Consider the following 21264-nt stretch of genomic DNA (forward strand, 5'->3'; position numbering starts at 1 on the left):
GACAAATACCATATGACTTCATATGTGGAAACTTAAAAACAAATGAATAATAAAAAGCAGAATCAGACCTATAAATATAGAGAACGAACTTGGGTTGTCACAGGGAAGGGAATAGGGAAATGGGCAAAACGAGTGAAGGAGAGTGGGAGATAGAGGTCTCCAGTTATGGAATGAGTAAGTCACAGGGATAAAAGGCAGCATAAGGAATATTCTCAATGATCCTGTAATAGTGTTGTATGTGAAAGATGGTTAACTACACCTGTGGGGAGCAGAACCTAATGTATACAGAAGTTGAATCACTATGTTGCACACCTGAAACTAATTTAACACTGTATGTCAGCTACAAAGTAAAAAAATTAAAAACCAAAAAAGAACTTAAGTAGATCAATATTGCTATGCATAAGTCAAAATCTAATTCATAAAAGATGTACATGTTTGTAGTTAATAATAATGTAGACTTAAAATAGAGAAATAAATTCATAAAATATTTCTAAAATACATTTAAAATTAATTCAACAAATAAGTAGCCATATTGTAAATTCCTAAAAAGAAATTGCCTTCTACTTTCATGTTTTGCACACACTTTTTAAAAAAAAGACATTTTTTAAAATTAATGAAACATTACTAAAGTAAATACACATTTTCAGTACCTCGCTAGTCAACCGTATTAGGAGAGCTGCAGCCTCTGAATATTTGCTTTGGCTTTTTAAGATTTCAGCACTAAGCAATACACATCTCTCAGCCAATACCATATTCCTAAAGACAAAAAAGACAAGAAAAATATAATTAGCACTACAGTAAAACCTTAATACATCACAGTAACCATGTGTTCTCACAGAGGGCTGTATCTGCGGCCAGAATCTCCAAATACATTCTAGAATAGACTGCAAGGTTTAAGAGATGGGATCCAAAACTGGCTCCACCACTTATTAGCTGCAGCCGTAAGGCAAGTTAAACTCTTTTTAAGTTTCATTCTCCTAATCTGTAAATGAAGACAGTAACAGTACCCACCATTTCACAGATTTGTTACAAAAATTCAATAAGTGTGTAAATTATTTTGGCCTAACAGCAAGTGGTGGGCACACAAAAAATGTTAATGATTATTAGTACTGTGTTGTAAACGCACTGCTATTACTATTATCACTATTCCTTAATATTGTAAGAGACAGAATTACCTCTATTTATCTGTCTTCCAACCCACCCATGCTACATAGAACAGTCAGAAAAATCTTTCTGAAAAATAACTTTTATTATGTCAAAGGATCTACACAATACTCAAGAATTCTCCATTTGCTACTACATAAATAACTACAGCTTAGCAATAACAGTAATAAATGAGAATGAGGTTTCCACAAAACACTATTTCACATGCACCCTGTACCCTAGCCAGGGCTCTATTCCCTTTCACCAGTGATGATGCATCCAAAACATTATTTCTGCCAATCACAATTCCTGAAATGTCAAATCCCATTTGACTGTGGCTGTCAAATCCCAACCACCTTTCTTTCAGATCCATTCCTCAAAAATCCTATGAAACCTCCTCTGACCACTTTCTGGATCAGTCTCCTCAGAGGTGGTGAGTTCTAACTCCTATGGAATTCTGACAGAGCTCATTATGTGTATAAAACACTTTTCATTTTCTTCCCTGGACTATTATTTAACTCTTTGTGCTCTACCTATTTAACAAAAAAAGTTCAAAATGGCTAACCCTTGGCTTAACAGTTAATTTAGGTTAGAAATGTCCACACAAAAAGATCACCCTCACTATACCATACAACCTCAGAATTACACATAACAAATTCCTAACCACAAACCCAAACAAAATAGAAAGAGAAAGGACGTAATAAAACACTAGTTTTAAAAATCACCTCATCTTGTCTCTAACTGTATTAACTTGATTCAGGAGCTTGTTTAAATTTAAAGCATGAAAAACAACCATTTATACCTAGGAACAATATGAGTGTTAAGTTTACCTCTAAATGGATAGAAAATAAACATTCTAGTCACCTACTTGCAGATATCCCTGTATGTCTGGATTGCCGTGTCCATGTAATGCGCAGGATATGGCCGAGGTGCTCCTGGCTGAAGGAAAGCTGACACTGCTGCCATTTCCTAAAGAAAAAGACATTATTTGTACCACTTCAAGAAGAGAAACAGTCTTATAGTTAAGCATTTGGAAGCCTACAAATTGGACTGAAGTTTGCTGATGCTTTTTATATATGCATACATATAAATTTCATGGATTAATGCAAACTTGAAAAATGTATTTATATACTTTTAGTTTTTAAATTATCTAGTCAAATACCAAAGTCTGTCATTCAGTATTTAAATAAGATTTTTCAAGAAGACCTGATAAACACTTTGAGTTATGGTATATACAACTAGCAATCCACCTAGCTGAAGACTCTGCCACCACTGTCTCCCTGTTCTTCTCTATCCCTGAATGAGTAAACAGACCGATAGACAGAGACAAGGCAAAGTACATCTTTTCTTAATCACTAGCATCAGAACATGAGAGCAGAGTTCACAACTTGCACTTTATGTATTTTAGCTACTTACACACTATTTTACATCCTATACCATACAAAAGGCACAAAAATCTATTTCTTAGATCTATATTACTGTTAATTTTCTAGGTCTTTTTACTTGGCTTCTAAAAGCCATTCTATTGTCGATGTCTACGCTTTTAGTTAATAATGCATATAATACACAATGGTGCTAAAGAATTTAGAAGTGAAGACTCAAATACAGGGTTTTGGCCTTCCTGGTAAAATATACTACTATGTCCTCTTATAGACCAAACTTCAAAAAAATTTTAACTAGAAAAAAAGAACCTTTCATAAATTGGGAGGGGTGGACTTAATGCCAATCCACTTTTAGAATGAATAAATGTATTTGTCTGCAACATTTTTTAAAATAGAAAAAAATCAGATAATTATCTAAAAATTGGGAGAATGATTAAAACCTTTAACCTGACAAGCTATAGGTTCCATGATAATATAAACTGCATCTGTTTCAGAATGCATTTCTATCCTTGGTGTCCAACAGTATTTGCTCCAAAATTTAATGAATTAGCTGAATGAAAATATAGTATATCCATGTGAAAAAATATACTACAGCCCTTAGCATGTTTTAACTACTTTATATTTTAATATACATAATGAATATACATATGCTTCTATATTATACAAAAAAGCAAATACATATTGAATATTCGGCAGAATAATATATTGTACAGAAACACATATTTACTATATACAAACTATATATATTACATATTGATACGTGAATAAAAGGGTACTGAAAATATATGATAAAATACTATATTGTACAGAAACACATATTTGCTATATACTAATTATGTATATCATAAAGCAATACATTAATAAAAAGATACTAAGAAAAAAACCTGTATGAAAAATATGTCCCCAAATTCTACATTATTTTCTAATTTATTACTGCAAGAAATATTAAATCAATATACATTCAAACAAAACTGACATAATTTCTACAGATCTGGTGAGAACATTCAAAATGATCACCCCAAGTTACCCTATGGTGTTCAATAATCCCTTAAACCATTAAATCATGTCTTAACAGTCTTTGATATGGATTAATACTTTTTACAAAGATTTTCATCAAGGAGTGATCTACTTACCCTTCAGTTAGGTAAGGTAGTTATGACAGATTAAATACAAAAAATATATATTTCTTTAAGAACTCTTATTACTGGGGGGGGGGGAGGGGAAGAACTCCTATTACTGGGGAACCTGGGTGGCTCAGTTGGTTAAGTCTGACTCTTGATTTTGGCTCAGGTCATGATCTCAGGGTCGTAAGATCAAGCTCTGCGCTGGTGTGGAACCTGTTTAAGATGCTCTCTCTCCCTCTCTCCTCCCCCCCAACTTGCATATGTATGCATGCTCTTCCTCTTAAAAAAAAAAATCCTATTACTGGTTTTGCTAGGATATATATTTTAACTTAAAATCATCATAACTAAATATCTTTAATTTTTAGCTAAAGAGGCAGGCAGTATGATGAAAGGAACAAGCCCTGAGCGCAGCTGTTGCACAGGCAGGAGCTCTTTCCATCTGTATGTTCAAAAAACAAAACAGAAAACAACTGCCTATACTTTGGTGCACTCGGACACCTTCTCCAGAGTACACACCCAGTGTACTTGCACAGTTCTTGGCTCAAAGCAGCTGTACTTCTGCCCATGTCTACTTTACGGCATGTCTACTGGCTAGGAGCTACTCTCTCCTCCACCTCTACTTCCAGCTAGTATTTACATGTTGGTTTTGTGTATGTTTTTTATTCCCTGAGGTAACTTCTAGCCATGCTGGAGGAGCCTCACTACATTACATAGATCTCACAAGGTACAAACACACTTTATGCTTTTGTTTGTAGTCTGGTTTCAAAGATACATATATATCTTAAGAACTGTCCCAACCCTAATTTTCTCCAAAGCCTTTTGTTTTTAGGGCAGTTTTTATAGACTACAAGAATTTTCAGGTATTCATATATTATGTTATAGGAGATATGACTTTATTTTCCAGTACATAACTATCTTCTCTCATATAGTTGCTACTAATACCTCTACCTAAGTGGTTTAAATATGGTATTTATTAGAATGCAGATAAAAATGAAAAAGCTTGGGGCGCCTGGGTGGCTCAGTGGGTTAAAGCCTCTGCCTTCGGCTCAGGTCATGATCCCAGGGTCCTGGGATCGAGCCCCACATCGGGCTCTCTGCTCGGCAGGGAACCCGCTTCCTCCTCTCTCTCTCTGCCTGCCTCGCTGCCTACCTGTGATCTCTATCTGTCAAATAAATAAATAAAAAATCTTAAAAAAAAAAAAATGAAAAAGCTTATATACCATAAAACCACAGAAATCTTTTCCCATACCTTTATGAGATTCTACGTCTATACATTCAATTAGCAGGTACATAATGTACAAGTTAAAAATTCATACCTGTGTTGTAAAGTATTTATGAAATAACATTGAGTATTTATGATTTTATATCCATATAGTCATTATTTTACACTGTAATATTTAGAGTATATTATTTAGACTATAATGAAAGATTACAGAATGTCTAGCCAAGGACAATTCATGTAAGTTTTCAAGTACTTCAATTCATAAAGATTTCAGTTCCTAAACAAGGTTTTCAAAAGTTAGCAGGCGTTTTTTGTTAAAAATAGTAGAGAAATAAAAAAATAACTTTGCTATTTTAGTTTTACATTGTTATTTTAGTTTTATACACATATATTAAAACAAATGCAAAATAAATGGCAATTATTAAACAAATGTCTAATTTCCAGTGAAATATTTACTCTTACACATTTTTGTTCTTCACATTTTTGTTTACAAACATATATTTTTAAAGTGATTACGTAGAAAGGAACAGTGTTAATTTTATTCTTTTCTACACAGAGAAAGCAGATTATGGATACACGTATGACTTTTACAGAACTTAAAATGTTGTAAGGCATACATGTATAGAAAATTCTTTCTGGGGGGCACCTGGGTAGCTCAGTCGGTTAAGCATCCAACTCTTCAATATCGGCTCAGGTCATGATCTCAGGGTCATGAGATGGTGCCCCACATGGGGCTTCCTCTGGGCATGGAACCCGCTTAAGATTCTCTTTCACTCCTCTCTCTACCCCTCCCCCCAACTCAGTTTTGCTCTCTCCAAAATAAAAATTTTTTTAAAAAAAGCCTTTCTGACACACAAAGGTTTACATATCAACTATAAAAACTAACACAGTTGTTGCTTATAGTCCTTTATATACAAAGCAGTGTGCTAAGCACAGCACAAGCCTTATACCATATCTAACCCTACGCCATCAGGATTCACATTTAACAAGCAAAAAACCTGAGGCTTAGAGATGTTTAGTATTTACCTCAGATGATAGTCTGTCTCACACCAAAGTACATACTCTTAACTGATATATAGTCATACATCAAAAAAAAATTTTTTAAAGCAATTTTAAAGTATTTTTCAATAGGCCTAAAACCATCTGCTAAAAATAAACTACATTCAACATAACTGAAATTCAAATTAAATTTTGCATACACAAAATTAGAAGGTACTAACTTGTGAAAGCTAAGACATCAACTCTCATATATGACATATTTAAATATACTAGTTTGAGGAAAATCCATCAATTCAGCATAAACTAATTCAAAATCTATAATGCATTACATCCTCTTTGAGTACAACTTCATCCCTAGGTATTTTGCTTGCCATTTCATAAATAGAAACTTCTAAATCATCTATGATAACAGAAGTAAGAAATTATACTATTACAGAATACCAACCAAGGCACCAGCTGCATAAAGCATTGCTTGATCATTAAGAAAATCTTTCTTTGCAGTATGATAGCAACTATAAGCCAAATCATAATGCTGCACCAAAAAGCATAAGTCAGCCATTTTTCGGATCTGAAGCTCTGGTGCTTCTGGCGGATACCTGTAAAGATAAAATAAGTTAAAAAAGTATTTTATAATTTATGACCCCTAAACCATTAAATACTATAAAATGTCTAACAAGCTGTTCAATTGTCTAACACATTACGAAAACTAATCTGGTCTTACAAGAATTCTATCTCCAACAAGAGACTGTTATTTCTCAGAGATATTTGGAAACAATTATATTTATATAATTTATAGCCCTATAACTGAGAACTTCTCAACAGCAGGTAAGCATTTTCTCCATGGTCAAATTATGAAGTAAATGGTTAAGTCTAAGTGACTAACTTTATATATAACCATGAAAAACATAAAAACCCAAGATGAATTCCATTTTCTCCTAAAACAAGATTTTATATTAATGACGACTGTCTAAATGTAATGCCATGACTCAGAATCGCTAGACCATAATATTTTAATTTAGATGAGTTATTAATGAATACTTCATCTAACTCCATCTTTTTACAAATAGGGAAAGAAACCCCAAGCAAGGGACTTTCCCAGTTCTTTTTTATTTTTAGATATCTAATTACCTAATGGTTTAAAAGAAATTTTTAATGCAATTAACTTAGAGTCACTGGTCCTATCTACCTAAGTTTTAACCAATATGAAATTAAAAAACTAAAACAATAATCCTTTTTTGCCAGACTTCACAGAGTCAAACACCAGTCAGTTAAATGCAGGAAAAACAAAAACAATATTTTACTCACAGCAGTCCAGATGTGTTTTTCAGTTCGTTAATGCCTTTTTCTGGAACTTTACTGCCACTAAACCATTTTTTAGTTGCAGAAAATAAAGATCGACTTAAACCTTTTCTTGATATTAGCTACCAAAAAAGATTGTTTCAAATGTGAAAAATTAGTATTTTATTTTTATATACAAAAGAATTCTAAATAATTAAAAATTTTTAAAAGTGAGCAAATATTCCTTTTAGTAACACTGATTTAAAGAAAATTGTTCAATAAGCTAGCAAAATCCCTAGTGTAAATGAGTAAGTATCTTCCAGAATTTAACAGTATATCATCACTAATAGTGACACCAATAAATCCTAATACTGGTCTACCTTTAAAAAAAAATTAAATATTTTTAAATAACTTATACTACTATGTTCCCAAGTTTACTCTTCTCTGAAATTAAAAAAAAACTAATCCAAACAATTAAAGCTTACCTGATCATTTAATTGCCGAATTGTTTTTTCTATATGTGGCAAAAGGCCCCGAAACGTGAACTCTTGTATAAACTGTCGAATTCTATCATGATCAGTAAGAGTTAAACATGCACCGTGAATAATTCCAGTATTTGCTTTCTTTGTTTCATGTAATGATGAAGCAAATTTTACATGATCTGGGCCATCAATGCTGTTAGAAGGGTCACTGGATGAGTCCAACTGAAGTGGGTGAGCTCTAAAGTTATTTGGTAAGCCATCTACTGAAAAACAGATCTTTCTTTTACTCTCAGAAGCAACAGAAAATTGTGATATTACTACCATACTGCTAAAGAAAAAAAAGAACAATGCTGAAAGCCTTTATCTTTCTGTATATAAGTCTAAGATACAATAACCTTAACATTTTCCCTCCTAAAATTACAGGAGTTGAATTAACACTTGTTACAGATAGTAGAAATTTAAAGATTCGTGTAAATTAAAGAAAAATAGTGTTAAAATAATACACTTTAAATAACACAGCTAATAAAAAAAATTTTTAACAAAAGAAATTTCAGAGATATCACTATCAAAACTGTAATTTAAAATACAAAAATAAAGCTCTCAAGATCATGTCAACTTTGGGAATAATTAATGCTGCACATAGTATCTTCCCCCTTGCTTTCTACAAATTGTTTAAAAGAAATACATTACTCTTACAAATTTTTAAATGTCAAAAAAAAAGTCAAACTCAAATGATTCAAAAAATTCTTCAAAGAAAAACTAATCTCCCATTTTCTTTTTTTAATTATGAAAATTTCCCCCATCTTTTATCTGTAAGGATTAGCATGCTTTGAGAACACTGCATATTTTCAATCAAAAGAGAAACTTAAGAGAAAGTAGCAAGACCTTTGACTTCGTTATCTAATCCATCCAATGAAAGCAAGTTACTATCAGAATTCTTATTTGAAGTTATAGTACAAGGGCCATCTTCATAGGATTCCTATCAAAATAAAATAAAAAAGCATTAGCAGTTATAATTTATTAATCATGTTTAAGATACTACCAAATCCATCAACAATTTCTTGCTATCAGCCTTATCAGTTTTAGCAAGATACCTTGTTTTCAGTCCTCCAAATTCTTAACTTCTTCCATATATCTTATCATTCCAGTCCACACCTCCTGTATTCCTAACTTCCAGATCACATTCAATCTACTACCCAAATTCTTCTGAACCCAAATGATCTCTGTTTTCCTGTTTATATATGGTAAGCACATGCCTAAATAAGTACCTGCAGAAGTGTCTGAAATAAGAAATAAATGCAAAGAGAGATGGACTACTAGTCAGGAAGGGGTAAATAAGAGGGATGGTGTGGAATCTCCTGGGTCATGGATACGGTGTTAACAGGCTGGAGTAAATTCTGAATCCACCATAGGGTAAAAATACCAATACGACGTTTATTTGTACAAAGGCGCTGGTTTCTCAGTCAACAAAAAAACTTAAAATAAAAATACCCAGATTTAAAAAAAAAAAAAAAAAAAAACCAGACTACTCTATGAGAGTAGTAAATCTGAGGCATTGTTCCACGTGTCTTACTTTCAGGGAAATACGTAAGCTGAAACTTAACAAGATAAAAGTGATCGGGACGAGAAACAGTCTGAAACCACCATTCAAGAAAGAGTTAAAAAAAAAATTAGGTATAGTTAGCCTGGGAAAAAGATACAAGGGAACATGAGAACTATATCTATCCTATTTTGAAAGTTGACTAAATGAAAAACTGGTCCCAAAGGACCAATGAATAAAAGCAAAGGGAGACGATATTTGGTTGATACTCCAGCTGGTGAGACATGGAACAGGTCACTTGAGAAAAGAGTGAGTACGGATGAGGCTGTTCACAGGTAAGGACATTAGATTAGGGGGTTAGATTTGATGAGCTTTAAAACTATCCTCCAATCCCGGGCTTCACTATAGAATTTCTGATACCTCTGCCTTCTGTTAAAAGTTCTTAAATTGGACAATCTGACTTGTGCTTCCCTTCCTTAGGATGACGGGACTCTAAATTCCTATTTTCAATATTGTTCCTATTCTGAGTGTGCCCGGAAAGACCATATTTTAAAATAAAACTCCTTCATATTCAATTTGGTTCTTTTTTTCCTCACTTTTCCCCATCATTACCTTAAAGTAACTATCAGTATAGCACTATATCTGGATCAAAACTTTCATATATAAGATAGAAAAATAAGGGAAATAAATAAACAATATTTATATTAGGACATCAAAAATTAATCTATAACTGATATTTTTAAAAAATTAAAGAATATACACGTAGTTTAAATGTACGAAATACAAATAAATTTTCCATTTCTTTACAAAATCCCCCTTCCACACAGAAAACAGTGAACTCTTGATTATCTTGAACTAAGCATAGGAAATTGGCATCTGACTACTACCAGGTGGCATACAATTCTATCTAAAAGTTTGACAAATCATGAAACCTTATACCTACCCACTTCAACCAACAGACGATTAACATTAGTCTAGAATTCTAGATTAAGAAAGGAGCAAATTAGGAAGAAATAACACTTCCTGAAAATTTAAAAGGAAAGGAAATCAAAGGAAAGTTAGGGAAAAAAGCCCACCCACCTAAAAAGTATGAGCTCCAAAAGGTGGCCATAAGAACAGCAAGTTGAAAATGAAGGAAGGCAACCCCAGAGCATGTGGATAATAAAGAATTGACTGTAAGCATTCATAAGGAATTAAACGTGCAAGTAAAAAATTCTTTTCTCTACAGTAGTCTAGCCAATCTAATTCAATTCTTATGTAATTCACTTTTCACCTTTCAATAAAAGATCTATCAACACTGATATTATATACCTGAAAAGAGTACACATGAGGGATTATGTGTTAGTTAAAACAGTATTAAACCACTGAATTAAGAGCTCACATGCTGATGGATCAGAACTAGCCACATTCCACAAAATAAATATTAACAAATCTAGTTAAATGAAGACATAAAAAAATTCTATAGTGATATCAATATGCCATAAAACTGAAATACAGCTTTTGTGGTTTGCTTCATTGTTGTTTTTTACATATACCTGGTTTTGAATACTATTTTTCTGGAGATACTGACTCCAAGGATCTGGTATCTGTTCATCTGATGCTCGATTAGATGTTCGAGAATTAATTTTAAGTAAATAGCAACCCTGAGTTCCATATTTCTGTTTCATTTCTTCATAAATTGATTCAGCTCTAAAGTAAACAATGGAAAAAAGGTTTGTAGTAAATGGAGAGCATACCTTAGGCAATAATAGATAGTAAAGTAATGTAAAAATCATCCCCAAAAAAGGCAGAACAGAAAATCAGAGATAAAATAGTAAAAATATTAAAACAAAGATCATGATCCTAACTGAAATTTAGCTAGCTTAGATAACCTTAAAACAGTTACCAAATTGTGCTTCATGGAATAAAATTTTGCAAGATACTCCTACATTATTCAAAGAGAGGGTTCTGGTAGTCAAACTAGTTAGAGAACCACAGTAAACAAAACCAGGAGACCACACCCAAGCCTCCTGTTTGCAAATAATATGCGCTGTGAATTTCCCAAAAATGGCTTCAAATTTCTAGATCAGGAACTCTTTCAACTCTGAGAACCAGGCTTTGGTTAGTAAACTTTTGGAAAATGCATCTTAGACAACAAACATTTATCGAAAAAAACTAAGCGCTAAATAGAAAAGTATAGCACCCCAAAACCTCAAAAACATCTTTCACTGCCATAGTTTACCCTTCCCCTACTTGTCTTCAAAAGGACACAGTTTGAAGGAATAAAGGAGAAAAAGCTGAAGATTTTTTTTATTCCATAGGTTTTATTCCATAAAATCCACCTTTTCTTCTTGCAAAATTTTTAACAGCCAGTTCCATGAGTTACATCTCAGATGCAACAAAAAGCATTTTTATTTCCATATTTTACCTAAACTATTAAAGTTGGTAGGAGAAAAGATAATTCAAGTGATAAGACAGCCTAAGAACCAAACAGCATATTCTGATGAAAAATGAAATTTTAGTACACACAGCTAATCTAATTCAAATGGTATCTTTTTAGTCAATTAGCCATCTAGTGCAAAAAACAAACAAACAAACAAAAACCCAAAACCCAGAAATCTTATATCATATTCAAATGTAGAAGATAGTACTACACAAACAGCAGGCCTGACAAACTTATTAAATCATATTCATATACTATAAAATTAAGACTGAATAAGTTATAAATTTGTATAAACAGATATAAGTATATGTGTATATATGTATATATACTTAAGTAGAATAAACTGCTCACTTTATCAATGATACTGCTAAACATTCGAACAACTGATCTAATACCTGAATTACTTAAATATCCTAGTTACAACTATTCAATATGAGAGATATATACCATATTCAACTGATAGAAACTAATTTTAATAGTTCAAATTATTTCTATTTATACAGGAAACTTTTTAAAAAATCCTAAATAATAATTATCCCGCAGAAAAATTTTTTGGCTATAAAGGAAAATTTAAGGGTGCCCAGCTGGTTCAGTCAGTACAGCATACAACTTTTTTTTTTTTTTTGAAGATTTTATTTATTTATTTGAGAGAGACAGAGAGCATAAGGAGGGGGAGCAGCTGGCAGAGGGAGGAGGGAGAAGTAAACTCCCCACTGAGCAGGGAGCCTGATGTGGGGCTTGATCCGAGAACCCTGGGATCATGACCTGAGTGTAAGGCAGACAACCAACCGAGCCACCCAGGATCCCCAGAGCATGGACTCTTGATCTCAGGGTTCTAAGTTTAGGCTCCACACTGGGTACAGAGATTACATAAAAATAAAATATTTTTTTAAAAATGAATAAAAATAAAAAATAAAAATAAAGTAATATTTATTTAACAGATAAATGGTATGTGCTCAGAACAAGGGCAAGAAACGATTATTTGACTGCATTTCCGAAATGGCATTGAGAAATCACAATAACAGCTTGAAACAAGATTAATTTGATCCACATCTTGAATCAAAAAGTCAAAATAAACTCCAAAATAAAACTGCACATTTTTCAAGACTTATGTTTAAAGGTTAAGTTTATCATTTGTTCCAACGATAAAAGGACTATGGCAACTCACTAATAATGATTATTAAAGGGCAGTAAGAAAGAAATGTCTGGATGTTTCTGAGACTGTGAAAATATCAAGGCTAAAAATATAAAGTGACAAGAGGGTGAAGAGTGAAAAAAGAAGTGCCTTTAAAAAACAGTCAAGAAGTGAAAAGTAAGAAAAAAACTAGGAAGGAGAAAAGAAAAAAATAGGAAATTTAAAGTAAGAAATAATAGCTAAGACCTATAGGTGTAAAATGGCAGGCACTTTGTTACAAAGATTGTAGCAACAGAGAAATATATATTGAAAGGGAAGTCTGGATATCCATACGCAATCTATAATAAAATGACTTAGTTGTCGAATATAACTCTGGAGTAAAAGAGTTAAATATTTAATTAATAAGCTTTTACTTTCTTAGATAAAAAATACATCTACAATTTAAACAAGCCAGTCCAAACCAATGTTTAATCATTTAACAGGGAAAATTTTAAATTAAAAAAAAAAAAAGCTTACCTCTGTTCATCTCCTGCACTTACATCATGTAAAAGTACATAATATTTAAGTGTATTTGGTATAAACCACTTGGGGTAGGAATAGTCACTGTTGTGCTGAATCCGATGCTGTTCTTGTGATAACTTTGAAAACTGTTCCACAGGTTCAGCTTCACTAGATGATGCTACCAACATACCTTATAAACCACATTAAGGTAATTACCACTTATCACTAAATGATAAATACTATCCTATTAAAATAAAACTTAAAGAAGATTTTTCAAGCTAAAAAAATCTGATTTCTTAGATTTTCACTGCAAACACAAAATAATTCCTCCAACGTTACCAAATAACTCAAGGTTTTAAATCTTAGTTTTTTGCTAACAGTTTTTTAGGTCATTTATATACATACATACATACATAAGGGAATCCATGAATATAAAAATAAACAATATCAAACTATACATCAATATCCTCAACAGCTCTGCTGAATCCTGTTCCTCTCCAATCAATCATCTCATTGCAATTTCATACTATATCCTACTTCTCAACTGCTCTCTGCAACTTCATTAAGAAAACTAAAAAGCCATAATGGTCAGAAGAGGTTAAAAGCTGTAAAACAGGTTACTAGAAAAATGGAAAACTATCTTTAAATATGAGCTTTTGTATAAGTAATTAATTTTGAGGCAATCAGCAAAAGCAGTTAACACTAACAGTTTACCTTTCCTCTTCGTAAAATGCTTAGAAACTCATTAAATGTGGAATATATGAGCTGGAGAAAAAGGAAAAACAATAAGCAAGCCCTCAGTATTCTTACTTTGTACTAAAAAATTAATTTATTCTAACCAGTCTTGTATCTAGGATGCCATTTTAAAAAAAAATTAACAAAAACTTGAAGCATCATCAATAAAAAATTTCTCCATTCTCCATGTCCTCTCAACAATTTTGCCTTCATAGAACTATTTCTGAGACTGATAACTTCAAAAACATTTCATTTTAAGAAAACACAAAGGTCAAAGGATACATGCTAAATAGTGGTTCAGAAATTCATGATCTGATGCTGGCATCGACTGAAGAAAGGTCTCTCTATAAGACTCAAACCATGGAGTAGTAGCTAAAATGAACAATATTATATAAAATAGTTAAAATTGCTCAATAGAAATCAATTTACGACAGTATTTTAAATCCATACTCCTAGAAGGTGTGAAAGATAACTCCCAGCGGTAAATAAGCACTTTCACTTGTACTTAAAGATATAAAACATTTTTCACCTCTTCTTTAAGATTTACATATATATGTATTTACAAAAATAAAACCAACTACGCCTAAACTTATAATGATCCCAGAACCTACTTACCTATTAATCCTTTAAATATTTCCTATATGAGTAAAAAGATTCTGGAACTAAAGTTTTGTGCTTCTGCCACTAGTCACGTTGTCACAAGTGGCTTTCTTCATAAATATCATTTTTCAATCATTAAAAAATTTTAATATGAGGGGCGCCTGGGTGGCTCAGTGGGTTAAGCCGCTGCCTTCGGCTCAGGTCATGATCTCAGGGTCCTGGGATCGAGCCCCACATTGGGCGCTCTGCTCAGCAGGGAGCCTGCTTCCTCCTCTCTCTCTACCTGCCTCTCTGCCTGCTTGTGATCTCTCTCTGTCAAATAAATAAATAAAATCTTTAAAAAAAATAAAAATAAAAATAAATTTTAATATGAAAATTTAAAAATACTACCTTCTTCTATCTCAACAACTCCCTTGACAACTATTTTGAGGAGACTATTTCCATTCAAGTCTTTTCTAGAAAAATCAGCAAAAATCAAAATATTCTAAAGAGATGTTTATTTATGCCCAATTTTTAAATTTTAAACTTTTCTAACACCAGAATGGAAGATGTTTTTTAAGTAAACTGTCCTCTTTTAAACTATACTCCTTTTAACCCTTAGTATATCAAGAAAAAAGTCATTGTCATTTACCATTGAATCTAAATGATCCTTGATATTTTATTGTATTTTTTATTTACTTTTATTTATAGAATTATGAATAAAGGCACAGTAAAAAAACATTATTAGAAATTTAAGTAAGAGTTTAAACATAGCAAACTCAAATTTGTTTTCCCTGATTTAAAGACATACATGCCTCAATTACGCAACGTCCCTTGAATACAACTAACTGTTCAACCGTCATTCATTAACTTGGAACACATCCATCTTGTAAACACTGATTCCAGATTCAAATACATCTCTAAGTTCTAGTTTATCATTACTTCTGTTCCTTCTTGCACTTGCATCTTGAAAACTTTGATGGCTCATAATTTGCTGAAGAGAAAAAGTTCATTTTATTTGCTCCATCACTACAAAACATCATTTTTAGGCCTCTAAATAACAAACAGAAGATCAATAAACCCAGTGAATTTTTCATTTCTACGTCATCTAATCCCTTCCAATCCCCTTCATACACGCACCTACCTGCCTATCTCCTTCAGCATTTGTCCACGTATGAACTGTATTAATTAATTTTGTTATACAAACACCATATAGCATGAAAAAATATTGTCACATGTCCTTTAACAAAAGAGAATGTTCTAAGTTCTTGTCTCAAAATACTGTGTGAAGTCCTTCTTGTTAAATTACTGAGTAGTTAGATGAAAATGGTGTATTTCTTTTTTTGTTCTTACACATACATTGCTAACTTATTCTTGAGCTTGAGAAAAATCTGTATTGGATACTGTCATCTGAAGACTCACTGACTAGGATTTCGGTATATTTTCAAAATTCTGATTAATTCCAGCATTGTCATTAGAGTTTAACACTATGTTTTCCACTAAAGTCAATAGTCATTAGCCACATATGACACCTGAAATGTGGCTTTTCTGAACTAAGATGTGTTGCAGATATAAAATACACATATGATTTCAGATAGTATCAAAAGAAGAATTTTACAAGGATTACATGTTGAAGTAATATTTTGTACATACTGAGTCAAATAAAATATATTCAAATTAATTTCACCTGTTTCTTTTCGCATTTTTTTCTGGTTTATTTAATTTTCTTAGTAACCTCTATTTCCAACATGGAGCTTACCCACAACCCCGGGACCAAAAGTCCAGTGCTCTTCCACTAAGCCAGCCAGGTCTCCCTCTCTTTACATACTTTATTGTATTTACAAAACATTGAAAATGACTTACGTGGCTCATATATTTCTACTGGGCAGCATTAGTCTAGAATACTGCTGTTTCATTGTATTCACCTTCTGATTTATCTATAAATGAAAAAATGTGTTTTCCATTGTCTATTTTCTTTCTGTTGCCAATGTGGACTAAAAATGAAAAATTCTCAACTATGCTCAATGAAAGAAAAAAAAATGAAGACAAAGACAGATTACAAAGATGGTATGTTCCAGACTTCTTTTATACCTTCTTAAAGGAAAATACAGTATTTTGGTCAATGTGAAATTACTAAAGGATGATAAAATAACAGTGACTATTTCACCACTGCAACATCTTTCTATACAATTTCACCATTCTTCTACTTTCTTGTAGCTTGGCATAATTGATAAATAATTCCTAGGACTATGAAAAACAGTAAAGGAGTTCAAAATATTAGAGAAACTAGAACACTAAGTTCCTATTTTCTACGAGTCATTTTTAAAATAATTGCCACTATTTTAGAGTGCTCTTTATGCTTTTTGCTCTTAAGTAAAAACTTGAGAGAAAATATTAAAGAATAAACGGGGCACCTGGATGCTCAGTCAGTTAAGCGTCTGCCTTCCGCTCAGGTCATGATCCTAGGATCCTGGGATTGAGCCCTGCATTGGACCTACACTGGGCCTAGAGCTTACTTAAAAAAAAAAAAAAAATTACTAAGTCCTAAAAAAAACAAAATGATAAGAACAAACTAAGCCCAATATTTGGCTTTGAAATGAAGAAGTGAGTAATATTTAAACTTAATACTGTAAAGAGTGAATGTTAACCAAAAATTTTGAAAACTACACTAGGAAGATGGGGAAAGAAGAAGAGGGAATAATTAAGCTAACTCTTCATCAATTATAGGGCACCTGGGTGGCTCAGGTCATGATCCCAGGGTCTTGCGCATCAGGCTCCCTACTCAGCAGGGAGTCTGCTTCTCCCTTTGTCCCTCCCAATACTGGTATTCTCTCCTCTCTCTCAATCAAATAAATAAAATCTTAAAAAAAAAAAAACTTCAAAAAAAATCATCTATATTGAGAAATCAATAAATAAAATTTAAAACTGATTAAGCCATAGTTAGCCACATACAGATATTACCTAAAAACATAAATCAGGGACGCCTGGGTGACTCAGTCAGTTAAGCATCTGCGTTCGGCTCTGGTCACAATCCCAGGGTATTGGGATCCAGTACCGACCACATCGGGCTCCCTGTTCGGCAGGAAGTCTGCTTCTCCCTCTGCCTGCTGCTCCCCTCTCTTGTGCTCTCTTGCTCAACTCGCTCTCTCTCTCTAATAAATAAGTAAATAATTTTTTTTTTTAAATCTAAAAAAAAAACCAAAAAACACTAAATCAAGGGACATTTAGGTGGTTCAGTCAGTTAAGCATCCAACTCTTGATTTCGGCTCAGGTCATGCTCTCAGGGTTGTGAGATCAAGCCCTGCATTGAGGACCACACTGGGCTCTGCACTGAGTGTGGAACCTGCTTGAGATTCTCTCTCTCCCTCCCCTTCTGCCTCTTCCCATGATCGCACTCTCGCTCTTTCACTCTCTCTCTAAAATAAATAAATAAATCTTAAAAACAAAACAAAACAAAAACCACTTAACTAAATACCAGAGGAATTGGTGGGAGAGGGGCGCGTGGGTGGCTCAGTCAGTTAATCATCTGTTTTTGGCTCAGGTCATGATCCCAGTGTCCGGAAACTGAGCCCCGAGTCTGGCTCTCTCTCAGTGGGGAGCCAGCTCCTTCTGCTTGTGCTCTAACAAATAAATAAAATCTTAAAAGAAAAAAAGGAACTGGTAGGGCAGAGACTCAGGGAGCACATCACGGTTTTTTCTGGTCTTTTCAGCATTTGATCTATGTGCACACTTATCATTTCAATAAATTTTTTTTTCTCATTTCGATAAATTTTTTAAAAGTAAAAGGTACTATGGATTTCAGAGGTTAGGAAGATATTTGCAGTATAAAAAGAGACATTTTGTTTTTTAAATATGATAGCTAAGTCCACTCTGTACCCCTTGGCATTCTGGCATATCAGATAATGCCACATCTCTGTCATAATGCATTATGATTATAAGGTATTATAAATTAGAATGTATTATGACTACTGATTTAGATGTCTATCTACCCACCAGATTATGAACTCATATAATGTCTTATTCATTTCTATTATTGTGATGCAAGGTACATAAAAGGAAATCAGTATTTGTTGTATGAATCACAGAAGTGTTAAAGACCCTGGGAAACAGAATCACAGGATTAAATTTCTAGGAAAGGCCTTAAGAAAGAATGTAAACAAATTCTCTTGAATTTGAAACCAAGTCTTAATAAGTGACTTATCCAAATTATCCAATTAACTAATGACTACAGTAGTACAAAAACTTGAACGTTCTGGCATTTATTGTCCTTCACATTTCAACATGAATTTCCCACGGTAACAGAGAAACAACAGGTCAAATTCCAACACATACTCCCAGAAATATCCAAAATTTGTCTTGTGTTAAAACATATTATGCCAGGGGGTGCCTGGGTGGCTCAGTGGGGTAAAGCCTCTGCCTTCGGCTCAGGTCATGATCCCAGGGTCCTGGGATCGAGCCCCGCATCGGGCTCTCTGCTCAGCGGGGAGCCTGCTTCGCTTCCTCTCTGCCTGCCTCTCTGCCTACTTGTGATCTGCCTGTCAAATAAATAAATAAAACCTTAAAAAAAAAAAAACATATTATGCCAGGAACTGCTCAAAATATGTTAAGTTAAAATTCAGATTCTTTTAATGTGTAAAAGATAACCATAATATTCTAAACTTAAAATACTCAAATTAACTTTTGCTGGAATTAAAGCTAATAACATAGAAAGACATCTAAACAAAATAATTCTACAAACATTTCTAACTATATAAGTGAGACCAATTAACTCTGTGACCTAAAAGATATCACTTAAATTCTCTTTGAATGTTTAAGGAAATCTTTAAATATGTGATTAGGTGTTAAAATATTAGATTATAAATTATACCAACCTAAAAAGGTTATTTTATTAAGTTGCTGAAATATCCTGATTAGATGATGTACTTTTAATCTTTTCCCTCCAAAGGTCTATTCCATGTCTCTAGTCTTTTGCATTTGAGAAGAGTCACACCAAACACTGCCAACTCATTTTACATATTAATATATTTCACCTACCAATCTTACTAAGAAAACACCACTTAAATCAGATTAATAAACACTTTAAAAAGATTAAATATTTATCCGTATATTATAAAAATTTCTTCAACTTAGCAGCTGGATAAAAAACAAAATAAACTTAATGCTTTAGTATTACTTATGTCATAAAAAACACTTTTTTGTTTACTGCTAGTTCTTTCATTCAAGAAATATTTATTATGCATATATTTTAGACATTATTTTAAGCCCCAGAAAGAAAATAAAGAGCCAAAGTCCCTGCCCTCATGGAGCCTTCTATTAACTTTACAAGGAGAACTATAAAAACATTCTCATTATAAAAAAAAAAAATGAAATCATGTAATTCATAGTTGGCTGCCTACTTGACTATAACCTCCGTAAAAGCAAGTACTATTTTTTTCCACAACTGTATTCCCAGCCTCTAGCACCCAGTAGGCATGTAAGTGTTTGCTGAATGATTTCCAAGATACAGAACTGCTTTTCTAACAAAAGAAAACTTCACTTAAATAATAATTAAAAAACTTATTACATACCACTGATGTTGAGGTCATAATCTCCTGCTGTAATCACATTAGCTACTAATCCTTCCGCAGGTTGACTGCCAGAAACAACATCATTCAAAAGCTTCCGAATGGCTCCAGGCTGAGGTGGTTGGGTGATAATGTTGCTTACTGCTATCTTCAGATTTTTTATTACATGGAGCTGATTATTAGGATCTCTCATATGAACTTTAAAAAAAAAGAAAAAACCTGAAATTAATTCTATGCAATGCATAACAACCCAAGTATAACCACAACAATAAACAATGAGTTAATACTTCACAAAAAGAACGCTCAAATCAGAAACCAGAGGGGACACCTGGGTGGTTCAGTCAGTTAAGCATTTGCCTTTGGTTCAGGTCATGATCCCAGGGTCCTGGGATCAAGTCCTGCATCTGGCTCCCTGCTTAGTGGGGAGCTCCTTCTCCCTCAGCCTCTCCCCCCTGCTCATGGTTCTTCTCTCTCTCTGTCAAATTAAAAAAAAAAAAAAAAAAATCTTTAAAAAGGGAGGTGGCACTTGGGTAACTCAGTTGGCTGATCATCTGCCTTCAGCTCAGGTCAAGATCCCAGGATCCTGGGATCCAGTCCCGTGTCAGGCTCTCTGCTCAGCGGGGAGCCTGCTTCTCCCTCCCCCTCTGCCTGCTGTTCCCCCTGCTTGTGCTCTCTGGCAAATAAATAAAATCTTTAAAAAAAAAAAAAAAAAAAAACCAAGAAACAAGAAATTCCAAATGGAACAGCTGAACAGTCTTCCACAAATACAACTGACTTAGAACACTTCCTTATATACCAAAAGGACTAGCAAGACAGTCTGACCCCCCACAATGCTAACTGCTCACAACTTTCTGATTTGTGGGTTCTTCCCTTCTCCCTATGTTTGGAATCACCAGGGACCAATCCCCATCAATACCAAACCCCTAATTCTCACCTCACCCTCAGGCCAGTGCAGGGTAGTGTGACCTGTGAGATCTATGGTACCAATGCTGAAAACAGTAAAGGAGAAGAAAGGGAAATTAAGTGCTGCCTGTGGGCTTCCTCTGCTTCTCCTAGCATACTGCCTGCATTCCCAGCCCTATTCCACAATCAGAAAGTCAGTGGCCAGCCACCCTGGTCCAGGATGTTGATAGTGGGGAGGCTGTGCATGTGCTAGAA

At 33.5% G+C, this 21264-nt stretch overlaps 1 protein-coding gene across 3 annotated transcripts in view; it reads right to left on the reverse strand.

The window, feature by feature from the left end:
* The window catches only part of LOC111142485 (trafficking protein particle complex 8), a 76740-nt gene that overhangs the window by 48295 nt on the left and 7181 nt on the right, over positions 1 to 21264 (reverse strand). Inside the window, exons 2-11 of one of the 3 annotated variants that reach the window (XM_022495687.1) lie at positions 20110 to 20304; positions 14246 to 14335; positions 13244 to 13418; positions 10706 to 10859; positions 8516 to 8609; positions 7634 to 7890; positions 7176 to 7291; positions 6316 to 6466; positions 2012 to 2112; positions 651 to 756 (exon numbers count right to left, since the gene is read on the reverse strand). In XM_022495687.1, coding sequence (XP_022351395.1) covers positions 651 to 756; positions 2012 to 2112; positions 6316 to 6466; positions 7176 to 7291; positions 7634 to 7890; positions 8516 to 8609; positions 10706 to 10859; positions 13244 to 13418; positions 14246 to 14335; positions 20110 to 20304 — 1439 coding nt within the window. Of the gene's footprint in view, positions 1 to 650; positions 757 to 2011; positions 2113 to 6315; positions 6467 to 7175; positions 7292 to 7633; positions 7894 to 8515; positions 8610 to 10705; positions 10860 to 13243; positions 13419 to 14245; positions 14336 to 20109; positions 20305 to 21264 lie in introns of those variants that run through there. The other 2 variants (XM_022495686.1, XM_022495688.1) reach the window with 2 other exon arrangements.

This window comes from Enhydra lutris, unplaced genomic scaffold (genome assembly GCF_002288905.1).
Source record: "Enhydra lutris kenyoni isolate GAN:26980312 unplaced genomic scaffold, ASM228890v2 scaffoldscaffold8, whole genome shotgun sequence".
NCBI lineage: Eukaryota > Metazoa > Chordata > Mammalia > Carnivora > Mustelidae > Enhydra > Enhydra lutris.